The sequence below is a fragment of the Pelodiscus sinensis genome, chromosome 7 (genome assembly GCF_049634645.1).
Source record: "Pelodiscus sinensis isolate JC-2024 chromosome 7, ASM4963464v1, whole genome shotgun sequence".
Taxonomy (NCBI): Eukaryota; Metazoa; Chordata; order Testudines; family Trionychidae; genus Pelodiscus; species Pelodiscus sinensis.
The window spans coordinates 53,375,124-53,396,498 of NC_134717.1; the positions used below are offsets into that span (position 1 = coordinate 53,375,124).

Sequence of the window (21,375 nt, forward strand, 5' to 3'; positions counted from 1 at the left end):
AAAATCTCATTGATGCCCAGGATGAAAAGCTGAATTATTGTGTATTATTAAAAAGTCAAAGCCTTTCTGGATAGTCAAATTTGTTTCTTAACTTTTCTCCTGAAATAATGGAGTTACTGGATGAATTTGACATGCGTTTTCCAGCAAGGATGTTACCTAGTAGTTGATTTTTCCTGTAATATTTTGTCATATTTCAAGTTGGAACAGTTGAAGCCTTGTACACAGCCAGGATATGTAATTTTAAAATGGCATATGGAGATCTTCATTCATGCTTATAAAAAAAAAAGCCCTTTCACATCACTGTGTATCTGCGGTACCTCCAGTACAAAACAACTCTGCTGATTCTCTGTTCTGATAGAGATAATGCACAACAATTCTACAAAGTAGTAGTATTAAGGAGAGGAAAGATATTCTAGTGTATCAGTGCAAAGTACTGGCCTAGGCCAGAGGAAAGCTGGATCCACTTGCCTTATTTGCCACAGACTTTCCATGTGTTCATGGACAAGTTTGTTAGGGCCAGATTTTTAAAGGTGTTCAGGTGGCTAATGATGTAAACAGGCATCCGAGAATATGACACTTTGGCACTTTTAAAAATTCCAGTAGGTGCCTATCTGCAGATTTACACACCAAGGCTACGTCTACACTGGCCCCTCTTCCGGAAGGGGCATGTAAATTTCACGAGTCGTCGTAGGGAAATCCGCGGGGGATTTAAATATCCCCCGCGGCATTTAAATAAAAATGTCCGCCGCTTTTTTCCGGCTTTTAAAAAAGCTGGAAAAAAGCGTCTAGACTGGCCCCGATCCTCCGGAAAAGGGCACTTTTTCCGGAGGATTGGGGCCAGTCTAGACGCTCTTCAAAGTAGGAATAAGACCCTCCGGAAAAGGGCACTTTTTCCGGAGGATCGGGGCCAGTCTAGATGCTCTTTTCCGGCTTTTTTAAAAGCCGGAAAAAAGCGGCGGACATTTTTATTTAAATGCCGCGGGGGATATTTAAATCCCCCGCGGATTTCCCTACGACGACTCGTGAAATTTACATGCCCCTTCCGGAAGAGGGGCCAGTGTAGACGTAGCCCAAGTGCCTTTACAAATGTGGCCATTAGCCTCTCAGTGACTGGTTTTTCTATATGTAAAATCTATATTACTATAAAGGAAAGGCATCCGTCCTGAGAACAGGCTTCTCGCAAGACTCCCCTGCCTTTGGCAGGTCCCGAGGCACCAGCCGGAGGTGAGGCGGGAGGGGAAAGTGCAGCGCAGGTGCTTTGTGCACCTTTCATTTTCTAAGCGAGTCGCTGCAGACCAACTAACCGCTACCAGGTTAATGTGCACTCCTCCCTGGCAGCAGGGTTAAACACAAGATGAAGACAGCCTCATGGCACTGTTATAGTCCTCATGCCTCCTAAACTGGAGTTGGTCACATGATCATGTGATCTGTCCTTGTCTTGCATACAAGTAGCCATGATGCACTGGCTGGCTTGCAGGTTTCTAGACACATTCCTCTTGTAATGGCAACTCCGAGGGCCGTTGTCCATGCAGCATTGCTAATTAGCACAGATATTCATAGAATAACCATCCCTCACAACAGGCAACTGTGATAGAGATGTAGCCGTGTTAGTCTGGGGTAGCTGAAGCAAAATGCAGGACAATGTAGCACTTTAAAGACTAACAAGATGGTTTATTAGATGATGAGCTTTCGTGGGCCAGACCCACTTCCTCAGATCAAACAGGCAACTGAGGCCCATAGCTGTCTCCCAGATAGAGAACATTTAAAATACAGGCAGTCCCCGGGTTACATGGATCCGACTTACATCGGATACCTACTTACAAACGGGGTGAGGCAACCCCGCACTAGCTGCTTCCCCCCAGCAGACCAGGGAGATGCGAAGCTAGCGCTCCCCCCAGCAGACCAAGGAGACGCAGAGCGGCTTTTCTCAGCAGACACCTCAGCTTGAGAATAAAGGACTGAGGAAGTGAGGTGTGGGAGAATAAGACTGAGCTCTGGAGAAATGTTTGGCTAGAGTTCCCCTACAATATATACCAGTTGCGACTTACATACAAATTCAACTTAAGAACAAACCTACAGTCCCTATCTTGTACGTAACCCGGGGACTGCCTGTACAAGAACAAGAGCCCATATCCATAATTTCACATACAAAAACCATACAGGTACATGAGTAGCATACATAGAATCAACAGAGCATAAGCTTTTATTTGACACTTCACGTGGCCCACTTTGTATAGAACTTGGACCAAACACACACTAGTGGGTGCCACAGTAATCTGCCTACTCACTTTAAAATCCAATAACATGACACCTACAGTGCTTTCTGGCGGGTTTGAGTGCATGGTGTGCTTGAGTGATGCCAGGTAGGAGTAGAGCAGCAGGGACACAGCCATGGCACAGCAGGTCCTTCACGGGCAAGATGGCAGCTGGGTCTGCTTTTGCCTCCGTGTCAGGCCAACCTGAGTGTACATCTACCATCACAACGGGATGGGTAATGTTAATTGGGATAATAGTACTGCTTTACCTCCCAAAGATAAATTCACGTAGGTCTGTAAGGTGCTCAGATACTGTGGTAATGAAATTCATTATAATTATCTATTGTAGAAATGAACTTAATAAAATTAGTGTGATTGATGCATTTAAAATTACATTAAAAACAATAATATATGTAATGTCATTCAATTTTTTGATTTGCTTTTTGCAGACAAAACATGGATGCACACTCCTGAGGCTTTATCCAAACATTATATTCCATACAATGCAAAGGTAAGAACATGGCAGTTTTCTCTTTTACATTTAAAAAACAATAAAAATTAAAGGAAATAAAATGTCATTTTGAATAGAAGAATTGAAACATTTAATTTTTAGAACATCAAAATGCTTCCATATTTTTTTACTGAAACAATTCTGTGAAAGCACCACAAGATTTGTGAAATGTTCCATTGATCTAAAGCCTGCATTTTAGTTTTGTTTCTTTGATGAAAAAAGTTTCAGGAAAAACATGTCACCACGTTCTATTTGCTGGATCCCCTGCTGCATGAATTCTCTCTCTTGTTCCACCTGGAGTTCTTCAGTGGGTCAAGCTGTTTTAGGTTATTGGACAGATTCTTCAACCACCTCATGGTCTTAGAGGTGTGGATTTATTCCTCATTCTGTACATCTGACCAACACCTGTGGTTCTGATTATGTAGTGGACTTTGGATCTGTCCTAGAGAGGCAGGTGATGAGAAACCATTAGAAAGATTTCCAATTCTGAAGATCGTCAGACAAGAATTTTGCTATAAGGTGGGGATTCATCATTTGGAAGTGATAGAGGAAGACAAAGACCTGGGTGTACTGGTTGATCATGTGATTAGTGTAATATAGTCATGAAAATATTTAATGGAATGCTCTGATGCAAAGAAGGGCTACATGCTGATCCAAGGAATGTAAAAGCTACCTTATGGGAGGAGATCAGAAGTTGGCATGTTCAGTCTAAACAAAAGAAAACCAATGGGAGATGTAAGTGCTTTATATAAATACATCGGATGGCTAAATACCAGGGTGGGAGAGGAGTTATTTTAGTTAAGCACCAGTGTGGAAACAAGAACAAATGAATATATCCTGGCCATCAACAAGTTTAGGCTCAAAATTAGGCGAAAGTTTCTAACCATCAGACTTAAGTTCCTGAGCAGCCTTCCAAGAGGAGCAGTGGGAGCATGAAACCTAACTAGCTTCAAGACTGAGCTTGGTAAGTTTATTGAGGGGAGAAATGGCATGTAGCACTTCAGCAACTGCCCGTTGCAAACATCCCCAGTGTCTGATATAGGACACTGCACAGGAAGGGCTCTGAGTTTATTATAAAGTATTAATTTCCCAAAATCTGCCTCGTAGTATTGTCTACATGCTCAGATTGTATCACCATATTTGAGGTTGGGATGGAATTTTCTTGGGGTCAAATTGGCAGAGACTCGGTGGTGGGGAAGGTTCACTTTCCTCTGCAGCATTGGTCACTTGCAGATTTAAACTAGTGTGAAAGGTGAATTCTCTGTACTTTGAGAAGTGACCCAGAAGTTAGGGGTTCATTACAGGAGTGGGTGGATGTGGTTTTGTCGCCTACAATGTGCAGAAAGATCAGAATAGCTATCACAATGTTCCCTTCTGACTGCAAAGTCTATGAGTCTGAGTCTTCCCTGATATAGAGATTGGTAGGATTGTTGTTTCAAGAGCAAAACTGTTACTCTGCTTTGCTGTCATAAAATACATATTTATGACAAAGTTACCTCCTTCATCTTCATTTTTCTTTTCTAGTTCTGATTTCTTTCTTCAGTCTGTGTAGAGGTAAGGAAATCTCAGAGATATGTGTTAGTATAGATACTTCGAAAAGTATTTCAAAACATAGAAGGTAACAAGAAAACAGTAGAAGACACAGTCATACCTATAAAAAAGAACAGTCCAGCATCAACAGGCATATTGGAAAGGTCAGTCATTCCAAGCAAAGAACTATGTGGCTGAATGCATTCTAGAGTGTGTCTACCATGTAATATGTGTTCACACCATTGATTTGTGTTGGATCTCCTTATTACCTTGAGCATTGGCAGATTGTACAATGTGTTTACTTACCAGTGTATCTTTGTTACTTTTCCAGTGCTGAAAGCACAGTGCTGGTTTCCATCATAGCAGCATCGGTATAAAAAGTATTTGGCAGATACATCAAATACAAGATTCTGCACATGATTTGCTAGAAGCACCTCAGCAATAATCACAAGCTCATTAAATGGGATCTTGCAGAAAGTTGCTTTAGGCCTGCAAAGTTCAGTTGTTTCTCAGCAGTCAGCATTGTAACCACAAGTTGGTACATCACAAGTGAAACTCTTAAAGGGCTTTCACATTCTGGTGATAGAGATTCATTTCTGTCAATTCAGATGCCAGTTGTGCTTTCATCTTGCATTTTGAAAACAATATGATAAGATGTAGGGACCAAAGATATATAAAAATGGAACATAGCTTGTAACAGATCACAGTGCCTGAGTTTGAAACTACTATATTGAATTCTCTGTTTATAATCTGTATTTCAAAAGAACAGCCCTAGAATTATATTAACTACATTATCTGATGCTGTAGATTACCGGTAATATGATTTCTATGTGGTAAAGAAGAATTATTTTACTCTATCAACTTTTTATTAGAAAACCAGACTGCTATTCATTAACAATATAAATATAAAATCCAATACAGCTCTAATATTTCAAACCCATGGCTCCTCACCAATGGCAATAATTTTCCTGGCTACCTACATTGGAAAGATTGAGATCCAGATCCTCAGCTGATGTAAATTGGCATCAATCCAGTGAGTCCAGAGAACTATGCCAATTTACACCAACTAAGGATCTTTTTTTTTTAATCCCAACTTTAAAGTGTCATTATCATTATATTTTAGTGGTTTCCAATATTTCCCTTTGCTTTAAAGATTAAGAACATATGTACGTAAGTACATCATTGCCTTTTGTAGCACTCCAATTTTGTAACTCTCTTAACATGAAAAAGTCTATTCAACCAATTTTATATATTTTGTGAAATAATAATACGAGCTTTAGAAGCATTTATGAAGTACTTGAGACTAGGCTCATTAGTTTTTAGAAAATGCTTTTTGGCCAGATAAATAGTAACCCTTTGAGAATTGTACAGTATTGTATAACTATCTCCTCCTGCATTTGAACATTGACAAATAAAAGTATCATGACACTATTTCTCATCGGAATGATTTGATAAGAAAATTCATTTAGTGGGAGATGAACTGCTTAAAAAGTGAAATAGAATATAAACTTTATGATGGAAAATACCACAGAATCCTATCCAAGTACATAAGTCAGTTTAAGTCAATTTATTTAAATTAAAATAAATTATCCAGAATAAGACAAAGAATATACTAAGATTTTTCCTGATTTTTTTTGTACGAAGATGCTGCTTATTTCTGAGATAAAGGGGAAAATGAATTGGTAATACATAACTGGAAAAAGGCAGTATTCAGGCAATATATGACTATAGATCTTTTATATGAAAAGTCTAATCAAAATTTAGTACAAGCTGAGAAGGTTCAGCACCTTGCAGAATGGTGCTTTTATGTAAAAAATATAGAAGGTGGCTTTGGATGGCCTTTCCATAAATAATTAGCAATATATTATACTTTCCAGTACAGCAGAGGCAACTTTAGTTAGAGTCTATACTGCAATTGCATCCACAGAAATCAGTCCAGGTCAGAATAACATCAGTCCAGGTCAGTCCAGGTTTGTCCAGGTCAGAACAACATCAGTCCAGGTCAGAACAACATCAGTCCAGGTCAGAACAAACAAGGTTGCAGTGCTACTCAGGTTTTATGCCTCTCATTGATGGTGTGGGAAGATGGAAATGACAAAACATGATATAATAAAAAGTTCCGAAGATAAGTGTTAAATATAGTGAGACATTCTAAACAGTTCTAAAATGTCAGAAAAAAAACGAATGAAAGAGAAAGGGAGAATATAACAGGCATATAATGATACATAGTTATTAGTTATTGTTTTACATTAGGATCCCTAGTTATGCCAAACAGAGAACAAACACATAGTAAGAGACATTCCTTTCCCCCAAAGAATCTTGAACTTTAGATCTCCAAAGCAAATTGTTAGAAAGACTCCCTATGACTTCAGGGAGAGTTTGCCCATGCAGTTGTGTTTGAGGGATCAAACATTTGAATAAGAAGCAAAGGGTGGGAGAAAGGAAAGTAAAGTGCAGAGGGATTAAGGAGACACATTTTCATGGGAACTCACCTGTCTGAGAGGCAGCTAAGTAAAGTGACCAGATTTTCTCAACTTCTCACAATTCCTGTTGTCTCCCATTACTCAGTGGGAGTTGGTGAATACTGAGCCTTTTTGAAAATCTGACTACTTAGGTCCTTACACAGAACCTTTAGAGCTTCAAGCTCTTTTGAAAAGTTGACCCTCAATGACTTGCCCGAGGTTACCCAGGAAATCTGCAGCAGAACCAGGAATTGAACCCAGATCTCTTGAGTCTCAGTCCATTCTCTTAACACAAAGCTGACTCTGCTGCTTAACTTTCCTGTCAATAATTAAGATTATTGTGTAGTAATGTAAATAATGTATACCAAATATAGCACTTGTCCAGTAGAGGTTCCCAAGTTCAAAAACACATTCACGCTGTGTGAACCAGTCAGCCATATATATAAAAGCCCAATACATGTGCATAAGTGGGGATATCTTGCATACCTTGATAGGTATGTGGCTATTGGCTAGTGTATATATGCAGATGTTTCCTTTTTATGTGCATTAGTTTCAATTCATCCACAATTTTTGGATAATTTGGACCATATTTCATATATTCAGCTATAGAAATTAAACTTCAAAGATTTTGTATCCCACCTTCGTTTTTAAGATGTCTGTGGGCTAAATTTATAATATCAATGCCTGCACCAGAATGCTGCTGTTGTACTACTTGCAGTCAACCAGGAAATATCCAGGGATGTGCAAAAAGGATGCAGTAAATAGATACTTTCATAAGAGAATTCACATGTGATAAATAATTGAAAAAAAAAAACTGAAAACACTTAGTTTTAATTTCTCAAACACAAACTCAGAGCAAATACTCAGATTACTGGAATTTGGTCTGTAACAATGCCAAAACCTATACAGTATTCAGTTTTAATAAATAGATAGTATATATTGTGTAGTCGAGTAATAGCCACTACTCTGACTTCCAATAGTATTCAGTTAGTTCGTTCTAAAGCTTGTTCATTTCTGGTTTGAATGAAATTTTATGTCAGAGAATTATTAATGCCCCTGCTCCAGAGAGTTAAAAATAGACCTTAGATTGTAATGTTTGGCTTGGAATTTTCAAACAACAAACTACAGCATAGTAAGATCAGAAGACATATGAGAAGTATCCAAAATTTTATGAATCAAGTTATGTTTCTATTACTTTTAATTTTTTTTTCATGTCCTGTGGTTAAAATAATATAGATGACAAAATAAGAAAGACATTGGTCAAACATCTTTGTCGTAATTCTGAACTCAGTTACATGAATGAGTTATATAGAAATAAGTCTTATTTATATAGCTGTAACTGAAGGAATCAGAATATTGGCTATATAAAGTATAACTAATACACATTGGAAATTACAATTAAAGGGCAAATTATAATATTGAGCCCACTCAAAAAATCTGGCATCTGCTACACAGATTTCTTTCATATTCTGCACTTGGTCCCTACACAAAAAACTTATTACAGTAATTGGCTTGGTGCAGGGACCAAGTACAGAATGCAAAACAGAGATACAAAATGCAAATAAGAGATATATGCTATATGATCTAGTGCAGGACTTGACTGTACCAATTTATCTCTATATATAGATATGTAAAAACATAATACAATGTATATTTTGTATATTACTGTGTAGTGTTTGTGTGTGCACACACATAGAGCACAGACAAACTAAAACATAGTATACAAAACCTGTCAGAAACCAGTGAGAGCGGTTGTATATATGTAGCAAGATCTTCCATGTTTGTGTATCTCTCCATCTTTGGCTCAAGCAGTTAGTTCCATTTATTTTAAGATAATAATATTATATAGGACAACCATACATTGAAACAATAATCCAGCATGCTCTGATGTTTTGTGCAATGACAAATTCAGTGTAATAAAAATTATTTACACAGAAGGCCAGTGGAAATATTTCCATTGTGCAATATCCCTCTTCCTACCGCAAGTTTACATTACCCTACTTTGACATTTAGCATTGTACACTACATCAAATGGGATATTTCCAGAGATGTAACTTGAAGTTTAAAAATTGTCATTTGTTGAATCTTCATAGAGCAATTTTGAAGGGCCTTTGGTTTTGCTCATGTCCCATTGAAGTTATAATGAAACTCACACGTACTTGTCAGCTGACGGTCAGGGCAGTGTGTGTATGTGTGTGTTTCCGAGAAAAGGTTTAACGACCGTGTCTTTATTGCTAGGACCGGGGTCCCTTCTCAGAGGGTAGCCAGCAGGCCAACAGATGCCCCTGTGTATAGGAAGAGCTTATTACACCTCAGATTTTAGCTGCTAGAACACAGGATTCCTTCACAGCGGGCAGTCTAGGAAAGACTGAGAGTTGCCTCAACGGACCTGTCACCTGGGAGTGACACAGATCCAAACGCCCAAGCTCTTCCTATAGCTGTCCCTTATGACCGGCTGAAATTCTTTTAAATTGTGCTTGGTTCTGTTACAGCAACTGAAGGAGTCAGGTTAAAGCTTAAACAGTTACAGGTTTATTAAAGAAGCTTATAAATCATATGGTTACAATGGCTATTGCTCTATTTCTTAAATGCTAGCAAATATATATAAGTCTTTAAAAAATGGTTACAGGAAAAAAAGGTAAAGATAGAAGATACAAATAATGGTACCAAGTGACAGCTTAATCTTTAAAGAGCTCTAACACTATGTATATACATATACTTAAACAAAGGACCACAGGCAGGTACAATTTTTACCCTTTTCTGTGCCTCTTGACTCCAGCGTGTCAGGCCAGGGTCGGTCCCTCAATTCCTCGGAAAGACGAATATAAGGTGGGCGTCCCCTCTGGAACCTCGGGAGGTCAAACACCAAACCCAACCAGCAGATAGGTGGTAGATTGACACACAGAGTAAGTGTGTTGCTGGACTCATCTTTATACCCGTGGGGGCCCGTGTTCTCTTTCTTATCTTAAGAGGCCAGATTGTACTGGTCCGTTTTGTGGTGCCAGTTCTTACAAGCAAGTTTCAAGTTAATTTACACTTGTAAGAGAGGAAGATAGCTAAATTAGGAGTGCCGGATGTTCTTGTTGGGCGGGAGATTCCTCCTCCCGCGGACGGCTGTGTGTTCGTATCAATATGGGTTAAGTCAAGGGCACTTTTGTGCAGCCTCTTGGTCAGCGATTAGTTTGACCACCCTCTTATCTCTGCTTACAGTTGTCCATGGTCATTGAGCCAGCATATCTAAACCTCCTGCTCCAAGGTTTTCAAAGATCATGATGTTTTTCTCTGCTCTGTGTGCCCTGCGTGCTTTCAAGCAGACAAAGATGGATGTTAAAATGGGGGTTCATGTCTGGCTACAGTACTTCACTGGAAACTAGAACATGTTCTGTTGGGTTAATGATATACTATCAATTAGATTCTTCCAATCTGTGGAACTTCTCCTCTCTGTGAGTCTGCACACTGTTTATACTGCCCTTATTTTGCTGCTGCATTGAACTAGTGAAATACAATTGTTTAATCTTCTCCAAAGGATTATCTGAAAACATTTCATGAGAAAAATTGACTATAGCATAAATAAATTTGAGGGAGGAAAAATCATACTTAATAGTGTAATATAATATAAAATAAATGGTTGTAATCACTTGGGATTCTAGGAAAAATCAATGGGCTAAAGTCTTAACAGTTGTTCCATATAAAAGTACAGTAGTTAGATAACTAAAAGGTTTGCCAGTCACACTAATTGAGTTGTAAGTAGGATCAATAAGATGATCATTAGCTAAAGAATGAGAAGAATGAAGAAACAAATAAAATACAATTGAGCTGGGGATATAAGATGATGCAGGGGTTTGGGTTGTGACCTTGGGCAAGAGATTGGGGAGGAGGGACTGGGAGGGGTATGGGTTCAGGAGTGGGACAGAGGGTTTGGCTTATGTGGAGTAGAGAGGCAGGGGTAGGGGACCAGAGGGTTGGGAGGAGAGAGGGGCTAGGGTGCCAGATGCAGGCTCTTGCCAGGAGAGTTACCTAGGTGACTCCCAGCCAGCAGCCTAGCACATTTCTAGGACAGCTTCACTGCCTTCCGAGCCACCCTGAAGGGAGCAGGGAAGTGGTGCCTTGTCTTCAAACAGGCAGCTCCCATTGGCCAGAAATTGGCTAGTGGGATTGTGTTGGGGGTGGGAGCAGCATATGGAGCATCATTCCCCTCTCCCCCAGAATTAAAACTGAGAAAGAGAAACGGTTGCAGCAACTGCTTTTCTAAGCTGTGTTGGGGAGTGTGTGGCTGAGGCCCTCTGCTGCATCCACAGGCTGGATTTGGTTGCTTGGTGGGCCGAATCCAGCCCGTGGGCCATATTTTGCCCAGGCCTGGTTTAGATCAATGGTACTTCTCCAGAACACAGTAAGGCATATTGCATGTTTTTGTATATAACTTGCATTATCTTTACATTTCTCTTTTTGTAGTGAAATCTTATGGGAATCAGCTGTGTTTAATTAGACTATACTGACCCCATATTTGTAAACTGAAAAATAATTTACTGGTGATTCTTTTATTATTTAGATGCACAATAAATGCTGGGTACGCTCTAGTCTGTTTTTCTTTTCGTTCAGCTTGTTATATTTCTGGATGCTAAATTCTTCATGGACTGACTGTCCTGTTTATCTGCTTTTACCCCAAAGTTCATATTTATTCCAGGGACACGTTCAGGTTCTAATGTTCGCATGTCTTGTGTTTTTGTTTTTTCACTCAGGAAGCTATTTATGATCCAAAATAATGAGACATCTGTTCTTTTCATTGGAATTCAGTACATGAATGGTGGAAATACTACGAGAAGACCCTATTTTGCCTTATTGCAGCTTTATAAATGATTTGTGGAGACCAAACCAAGCTTCTGGAAAAATGCAAATACCCAAAACTCCAGTGTTGTAACATTATATTCTACACAATGGGCCAGACCCTGTCCAGTCCTTGAATAAATATGTAAAGCCCAAAAGGCAGCAGAACAGAATAGTTCCATAGCATGAGTAAGCTGCAGTTTATTTAAGAGGGTTATATACCTACTGAATGCTATACAGCTGGGAAGGCGTCAATAGATTAACAAAGCTCCACTGGGGAAATTTCTTATGGGGAGATCTGATGCTTCACAGCTGGCTGTCCCACCCCCATAGAACCCTTTTATAAAGCTCAGTTCAATAAGGCTTCAGGAACGGAGCTGGGAATTGGTCCAACACAATTGATTAACACAATGCAAATGCATCAATTACAACATGTAAGTAAAGGGAAGGACTGATACACGTATGGCAGAAAACGCAGCCAATGAACACTTTGGCTACGTCTACACTGGCCCCTTTTCCGGAAGGGGCATGTAAATTTCTCTAGTCGTCGTAGGGAAATCCGCGGGGGATTTAAATATCCCCCGCGGCATTTAATTCAAAATGTCCGCCGCTTTTTTCCGGCTTTTAAAAAAGCCGGAAAAGAGCGTCTAGACTGGCCCCGATCCTCCGGAAAAAGTGCCCTTTTCCGGAGGGTCTTATTCCAACTTCAAAGTCCCTCCGGAAAAGGGCACTTTTTCCGGAGGATCGGGGCCAGTCTAGACGCTCTTTTCCGGCTTTTTTAAAAGCCGGAAAAAAGCGGCGGACATTTTGAATTAAATGCCGCGGGGGATATTTAAATCCCCCGCGGATTTCCCTACGACGACTAGAGAAATTTACATGCCCCTTCCGGAAAAGGGGCCAGTGTAGACGTAGCCTTTGGGTCTGATTCTCCACCTGTCTTGCACTTTGTAATTGTTACTTGCTATATAAAAGTGAATGAAAAGGTGTCCTCAATCATTTTATGTTCTTTCTACACCGATAAAAATGACTACACAGTGCAAGGCAATTGGAGAATCAGGCCTTCAGTCTTCAAGCTGCAGAACAACATATCAGAATATAATTCTGTTTACAAAAGGTTTTTCACTGTTTTGAGGAAAAGGAGGGAGGAGGGATATGCTTTGCTATTCAGAGGTTCATATGTGTGGAAGTAGTCTTCAGGGATTGGTGGACTTTATTTTTGGGTGCACAGAATAAGAAATTACGAAGTTTCTAGATACATTGCACAGACATATTTTGCATTCTATTTGTTAATGTGTTCCTGAAATCACCATGTCCTTGCATTTTATCACATGGATATTGGATATCCCATGTGCCTGAGGACACAACATTCCTAGCCACAGTTATTTTCATTTTCTTTCTATATTCCAAGTATACTGCTAGGAGTGGGAAATCATATTGTCAGGAAAATTACTTTCTACTTAAGCATAGAAGTTTAAAAAAGTTAAAATGGAATTTTTAAATCAACAATGCAGGGTTGATTGCTATGTTCCTCCAGATATTTATCATTGTTGTCAGTAGCACACCAACAGGGACTTAAATATGATACCATTCAATTCCGAGGCTCCTGAGTTTATTACATTAAATAGACCTGACCATTAAGTGTAGTGTTTGTCATGAGAAAATGAATCCAGCTGGGAAGACTGATGTTAAGAAGTAAAATCAGAGCAGCTTTGTTAAAGCTTTTAAAATGACATTTTCTTCTTCTTTAAAAGTAATTTAACTTTGTATGCTAAATCTAATATAGGAAGTAGAGCAATATTCTGAGATGGTGAACCTCAACTTCCGTTGATTTCAGTGGCGGTTGGGGATACTCTGCATTCTCTTGGGAATTCCTTAGCACTGGATTACAAATTACTTATTTAGAACCAGATGTGTGATGAGCTATTTAGAGATGTGGTTATTTGTTCCAGATCAAAGAAAACTATACCACAGGGATTTATCCACCCAGAATGATATGGCCTCTTTCAGGCAGAGACAAAAAGAAGTCTACAATATGTTTGTTGGGCTACTCAGAGATGTGGCTCTTTGTTCCTGATCAAAGGAAATTTAACCACAGAAATGTGGCAAACAAAGTAGAGAAGTATTTGTGAAAAGGAGCTTGTTCCTTGAAGCCCAGTGATTAGAGATGTGTACTATTCTCTTAGTATCCCTTTCTGCTCCTTCCATCTTTCTGGAATCAGTCTAAGCTATTGACATTCCCCTCCAGGAATTTTGGCTTCACAATTAGATTGTCTGCTGAATTGCAGGCCATTCAAACTGCAGGTTGTTCTTCTTTCTGAATCACTAACAGCAGCTGCAACAATGTAAGGCTGCTTTAAACAGGGATTTTAACCCCCTATCTGCCAGGCTTCAGGTTGTTCTCTAGGATTGCCAGATACCTTCACAAAACATCCCGAACAGGCAGGGAAAAATTGGTTGAGCAAAAAAAAAAGAGGTAGCTGCGCCTCTAAATTACTGCACTCCTCGCTCCCTTCACAGATGCTGCCAGCCTTCTGTCTGAGGAAAACAGAAAATACCGGACATTTTACATGTCTGGTATTCTCTGGTTTTGGTTTTTTTTTACCAGACAGAAGGCCGAAATATCTAACTGTCCGAGCAAAAACCGGACACCTCGCAACCCAATTTGGCCGTTGTGGGCAGACAAGAATCATAGAATCATAAAACTATAGAACTGGAAGAGACCTCAGAAGGTCATCAAGTCTAGCCGCCTGTTCTAGGCAGGACCAATTCCAACTAAATCAACTCGGCCAGGGCTTTGTCAAGCCGAGACTTAAACACCTCTAAGGATGGAGACTCCACTATTTCCCTAGGTAACCCATTCCAGTGCTTCACCACCCTCCTAGTGAAATAGTTTTTCCTAATATCCAACCTGGACCTCTCCCACCACAACTTGAGACCATTGCTCCTTGTTCTGCCATCAGTCACTACTGAGAACTGCCTCTCTCCTTCCTCTTTGGAACCTCCCTTCAGGAAGTTGAAGGCTGCTATCAAATCCCCCCTCACTCGTCGCTTTTGCAGACTAAACAGACCCAAGTCCCTCAGCCTCTCCTCATAAGTCATATGCTCCAGCCCCTTAATCATTTTGGTTGTCAGGAGCCTTCTTGGCTACAAGGGCACACTGTTGACTCATATCCATCTTCTCATCCACTGTAACCCCCAGGTCCCTTTCTGAAGAACTACTACTTAACTGGTTGGTCCCCAGCTTGTAACTATGCTTGGGATTCTTCCGTCCCAAGTGCAGGACTCTACACTTGTCCTTGTTGAACCTCATCAGATTTCCTGTGGCCCAATCCTTCAATTTGTCTAAGTCATTCTGGACCCTATCTCTGCCCTTAAGCGTATCTACCTCTCTCTCCAACTTAGTGTCATCCACAAACTTGCTGAGGGTGCAATCCATCCCCTCATCCAGGTCATTAATAAAGATATTGAACAAAACTGGTCCTAGAACTGAACCTTGGGGCACTCCGCTAGAAACTGACTGCCATCCTGACATCGAACCGTTGATCACTACCCGCTGGGCCCGGCGTTCTAGCCATCTTTCTATCCATCTTACCGCCATTTATCCAACCCACATTCCCTTAACTTACTGGCAAGAATATTGTGGGAGACCGTATCAAAAGCCTTGCTAAAGTCAAGGTATATAACATCCACTGACTTTCCCGCGTCCACCGAGCCAGTTACCTCAACATAGAAGCTAATCAGATTGGTCAGGCACGACTTGCCCTTTTTGAATCCATGCTGACTATTCCTAATCACTTTCCTCTCATCTAAGTGCCTCAAAATGGATTCCTTAAGGATCCCTTCCATGATTTTTCCAGGAACCGAAGTAAGACTGACCGGCCTATAGTTCCCTGGATCGTCCTTCTTCCCTTTTTTGAAGATGGACACTACATTTGTCTTTTTCCAATCATCCGGGATTTCTCCCGATCTCCACGACTTTTCAAAGATAATAGTCAAAGGCTCCTCAATGACATTTGACAACTCCCTCAGTACCCTCGGATGCACTAAGTCCGGACCCATGGATTTAAGTATGTTTAGCTTTTCTAAATAGTTCCTAACCTGTTCTTTACCCACCACGGCCTGTCCATCTTCATCCCATCATGCGTCACTTAGCGCAGAAGTCCAGGAGCCGACCTTGTCCGTGAATACAGAGGCAAAGAAAGCATTGAGTACTTCAGCTTTCCCCACATCATCTGTCACTAGGTTACCTCCTTCATCCATTAGGGGCCGCACACCCTCTCTGATCACCTTCTTCTTGTTAACATGCCTGTAGAAACCTTTATTGTTATTCTTCACATCCTTAGCCAGTTGCAATTCCATTTGCGCTTTCGCCTTCCTGATAACCCCCCGGCATTCTCGAGCTATACATTTAAACTCCTCCCTGGTCATTTGTCCAAGTTTCCACTTTTTGTAAGCTTCCTTTTTGTGCTTAAGTTCACCAAGGATTTTCCCTGTAAACCAATCCAGTCTCCTACCATGTTTGCATCTCTTGCTACGTGTTGGGATGGTTTCTTTCTGTGCCTTCAATAAGGCTTCTTTAAAATACTGCCAGCTGTCCTGGACTCCTTTCCCCTTCATGTTAGCATCCCAGGGAATTCTGCCCATCAGATCTCTGAGGGAGTCAAAATCTGCTTTTTAGAAGTCCAAGGGGTGTATTTTACTACTCTCTTTTCTTCCTTTGGTCAGGATCCTGAAATCTACCAGGACACTGTGCTAGATCCAGTCTGGCCATTCTTATATCCATCTCCTCAGTCAAAGGCTGGGCTAGCGCACAGCTCCTAAGACGGGGACAGCAGCACTGGCTCCCAGGTGAGAACGGGGGGGGGGCACATTTGAGAGGGATTCCCTGGGGTAAGGGAGGGGCCCTGAGCCAAAGACTCTTTTGCCCTGCAGGACAATCGCTCCCCTAGGTTCCAGACATACATGTTCGATCAGGCGTTTGTGACTCAAACTACAGACCCAGCCAAGTGACCGAACCCCGCCCCCCACTACCTTCCTGCTGAGAAAAAGCAAACCAGGACCTGGCCAGGCCCCTCCTGGATCTTGCACTTCCCCCCCTCTGGATTGCTTCACACCATGGCCGGCGAGTTCTGAGCAGCCGGACTAGTCACAGTCTTGCAGATCCAGTTTCACTTTCATAAGAACATAAGAACGGCCGTACTGGGTCAGACCAAAGGTCCTTCTAGCCCAGTATCCTGTCTACCGACAGTGGCCAACACCAGGTGCCCCAGAGAAGGTGGATCGAAGACAATGATCAAGCGATTTGTCTCCTGCCATCTCTCTCCAGCCTCTGACAAACAAGCCAAGGACACCATTTTATCCCCTGGCTAATAGCCTTTTATGGACCTAACCTCCATGAAATTATCTAGCTTCTCTTTAAACTCTATTATAGTCCTAGCCTTCACAGCCTTCTCTGGCAAGGAGTTCCACAGGTTGACTACACTCTGTGTGAAGAAGAACTTTCTTTTATTAGTTTTAAACCTGCTACCCATTAATTTCATTTGGTGACCTCTAGTTCTTCTATTTAGGGAACTAATAAATAACTTTTCTTTATCAGCCCTCTCCACACCACTCATGATTTTATAGACCTCTATCATATCCCCCCTCAGTCTCCTTTTTTCTAAACTGAAAAGTCCCAGTCACTTTAACCTCTCCTCATATGGGACCCATTCCAAACCCCTAATCATTTTAGTTGCCCTTTTCTGAACCCTTTCCAAGGCCAAAATATCTTTTTTGAGGTGAGGAGACCACATCTGTACACAGTATTCCAGATGTGGGCGTACCATAGTTTTATACAGGGGCAGTAAGATATTCTGGGTCTTATTTTCTATCCCTTTCCTAATAATTCCTAGCATCCTATTTGCCTTTTTGACCGCCGCTGCACATTGCGTGGAAGTTTTCAGAGAACTGTCCACGATAACTCCAAGATCCCTTTCCTGATTTGTCGTAGCCAAATTAACTGTACGTATAGTTGGGGTTATTTTTCCCAATGTGCATTACTTTACACTTATCCACATTAAATTTCATTTGCCAGTTTGCTGCCCAATCACTGAGTTTGGTGAGATCATCTTGGAGTCCCTCACAGTCTGCTTCTGTCTTGACTATCCTAAACAGTTTTGTATCATCTGCAAACTTTACTACCTCACTGCTTACCTCTTTCTCCAGATCATTTATGAATAAGTTGAAAAGCATTGGTCCCAGGACTGACCCTTGGGGGACACCACTAGTTACCCCTCTCCAATCTGAAAATTTACCATTTATTCCTACCCTTTGTTTCCTGTCTTTTAACCAGTTCTCAATCCAAGAAAGAACCTTTCCTCTTATCCCATGGCCATGTAATTTACACAAGAGCCTTTCCTTTCATTTCAAGAGAGTCTCCTTCCCCTTCCCCAAGTTTCTTTTCCCTTCGTAACTTGGTGCAGGGCTGCGAGGAGGGCGGGAGGCAGAGCCAGGGACCCAGCCCCGCCCCCAGGGAAGCCAAATCTCCCTCTGCTTCTGCTCTCACATCCATCCCCTGACAGGGAAGCCCCATCCTTTTCAGCCACTACGCCTTTAAATTGCTGCACTCCTCGCTCCCCCTGCTCTCACAGACACCGCCGGCATTCCATCTGAGGAAAACAGAAAATACCAGATATTTTACATGTCCGGTATTCTCTCTCTCTTTTTTTTTTTTTCTTTTTTTACCGGACGGAAGGCCAAAATACCGAACTGTCTGGGTGAAAACCGGACACCTTGCAACCCATGTTCTCTAGCTGCTGTTTCAACTAATATACTGCACAATCCACTGAGCACAATCTCACCTTTCTGTAAACTTACAGGCCCCAAGTCTCATTGAAATTGAAGACAACTCTGAACAGAACTATGTTTGTACCCACTTCAAGGCACCTGTACGCTCCCAGATTGATATAAGTGGCATTGCTTTAAATGTGATTCAGGCCCACAAAAGTTATGTATTGTTATAGGGATATAGTATTTTCACCCTGCAGAACCATTCAGTAATCTGTCAGGCAGCAGAAACTACCACTCCCTTTTTTCTCATTTACTATTTTTCTTAATTATGTGGAATTAGCATAGTTTTCACGGGGAGTAATGTTATTCTCAACCATGCATGTCTGAAATTATGGTGGAGTAGACACTGTGTTGCCAGAAATCTGACCACATTGGCCTCTGTGAGGCTTCTCTCAGCTATCTGCTATGACCTCTCAGGCCACATCTTGTGTCTCCATTGCTCTTCTCCTGCTGACCTCAAAAAGTCCTAGGAACTGGGGAAGGGCCTTCCCCATGTGGCCATCTTCGCAAGCCCTGTGCAAGCGAGCGAGCAGTATACTGCGACATGAGTGCCCCAGCTCTCTGGTGGACACTCTGATGGCTGGGAACACTTCTCCTCCAAGGGCCTCCACTGCCCAGGCCCACAGAAGAGCTCCAGTCTGGAGTGCACAGGAAATCCTAGACCTCATTGAGGTGTCGGGAAGAAGACCATCTTCCATGATTTCCTCACCAAGAAAAGGAACGCCAGCATCTATGGCAGGATCAACACCAGCCTCAAGGCCAAAGGTCAGACCAGGACTCTCTAGCAGTGAAGGCTCAAAATCCAAGAGCTCAGGCAGTCCTGTCAGAAGCCCAAGGAAAAGAGTGGAGGCTCTGGGGTGACACCTCACACCTGCCACTACCATGACCAGCTGGATGCTATTCTGGGGAGGGTGGCTGCTTCTGCCACTTATGCACACATTTCCCTGTGGGAGAAAAGAGGACTCTCTCAGGCAAGCAGCTGTAGCTTCATACAAAGTATCTCCTGTGATGTCTGCCTCAGGTAAAAATGAACCAGAGAAGAGCTCATGAGGTAGCAGATGGAGTGATTGCATCCCCTCATGCACAAGGTCAAAGCAGAATGACAGGATCAGGTCACCAAGCACAAGGAGAGGAGGTCTGCTCAAGAGGAGAGAAAGGCTGCCGGGGGGCAGCTCACACACCAACAAGAGACCATGTTCTCCACCCTCACCTCAGTGGTGACCTCTCTATAGACCATTTTGTCTCTCATGCTCTTGCAGTTTTTTTCAGTTCGGTTACTGGGGGATCCCCATTTAAATGTGTTTTTCTCTTTCACTTTTGAGCCTTTTGCAGGAAGCAGGATGAGAGGCAGCACAGTGTAGTACTAGTTTGGATCTATCAGTTATGTTTCTTGCACTTGATAGCACTGCTGTTGGAATAGCACAGATAAGCCACACATGGGCCAGGAATGTGGCCTGATGTTATTTGTATGTCAGCATGATCCATAAGCATTAAATGAGATCAAAGTCTCATTGTATTGGGCACTATAAATAATTGATTACAGTTATAAAATTTACTTAGGTTGTAACCTTTCTGGGGTAGGGACCATCTTTCTCTTTTATCTATTTGTGCAGTACTTATGGCAGCTGAGCTGAGACTTCAGATGCTACTTTAATACAAATAATAAAATTAAAACATAACAATACTCAGTCACTGCCTTTAAGAACTTGCTATCTAAGTAACAGGATGAACTGTGGGGTTAGGGAAGTATTATTGTTTAATTTTACAGGTAATGATTTCAAGCAAAGACATTGAATAACTTGCCCAGGATCATACAGAAGGTTGGTTGCAGAGCACCTATTTAAACCAACTGTCCAGAGTCCCAGTCCAATGTATTCATCATAAGACCAATTCTCTCAATATATTTTCTAGATTATTTTTTCATTTGAAAGGCAGAATTTATTATGTAAAGCATTTTAGAGTAGTAAGCATCTTTCTTCTTTCACCACGGTAATTTTACCTCTCTAGTACCTAAAAATGAGCCACGAATGTAAAAGAAAAATCACTTGTATAAAATAAAAAGATCAGCATCAATACTGTTAACTTTCTCAACCATATCTGTTATAAATTTATTTTCACAAGGTCTGTTTTTATAAAACCATATTGATTTGTATTAATCATATTACTTTTCTTTAATTCTTTATTAATCAAATGCTATACCCATTTTTCCATTATTTTGTCTTTGGTTGATGTTAGGTTAATAGGCCTGTAATTATTGGAGTCTTTCCATTTACTCTTTGAAAATATTAGCACAGTAGTAGCTTTCTTCCCATCCTTGGGGAACTTCCCCTATTCCAAAATGTACTGAAAATCAATATTAATAGTCCTGAAAGCCCAATAGACAGCTCTTTTAAAGCTCCTGGATGCAAGTTATTTGGATCAAGATGGATCTCCATGAAGATCATTTGGACATGCTTCTCCTTCAGCACTCTTCCAGATTCTCTAAAGTCATCTGTACTCTATGAACTGTCTCACAAAGCAATATCTTTAGTGCCAATATACACCATCATCAGTGGCTCTTTGCCTATCAAATTCAGAACTCCATTCAATCTTATATTCACATCTCAGGGGTTGTCACCATCTTTTTGTATGTCTGCCCATTATACAATGTTCTTTCCATTATTTTTATAATCTGTGGGGAATTCTGCAGTTGTTGTATCTGAAGCCATTGTAAAATTGTAGAATTCCCCCAGGTTTTTAGCATAGAATGTCTAAAATGGTTTTCTATCTTCCTGGCATTTTTAGAAATCTTTTTGTGGGCAAGCTTGATTTTTCTTCGTGGGTGTCTGCTATATAATTCTCCATTCCATTTAGCCAGCAGAATCTTCAGCTATATCTCCCACAATTTCCATCTGATTGAAAACTTCTAGCTCTGTGAAATTCCTCCTCCTGCTCTTTTTCACTGGTGGTGAAACCCTATCTTCCC

The 21,375-nt window shown here is 41.1% G+C and overlaps 1 protein-coding gene across 14 annotated transcripts in view; it reads left to right on the top strand.

The window, feature by feature from the left end:
- GULP1 (GULP PTB domain containing engulfment adaptor 1) overlaps positions 1-21,375 on the top strand; it is a 369,257-nt gene that overhangs the window by 208,843 nt on the left and 139,039 nt on the right. For all 14 annotated transcript variants that reach the window (XM_075933787.1, XM_075933780.1, XM_075933782.1 and 11 more), the window contains one exon: positions 2,705-2,766. In XM_075933787.1, coding sequence (XP_075789902.1) covers positions 2,705-2,766 — 62 coding nt within the window. The remainder of the gene's footprint in view (positions 1-2,704; positions 2,767-21,375) is intronic.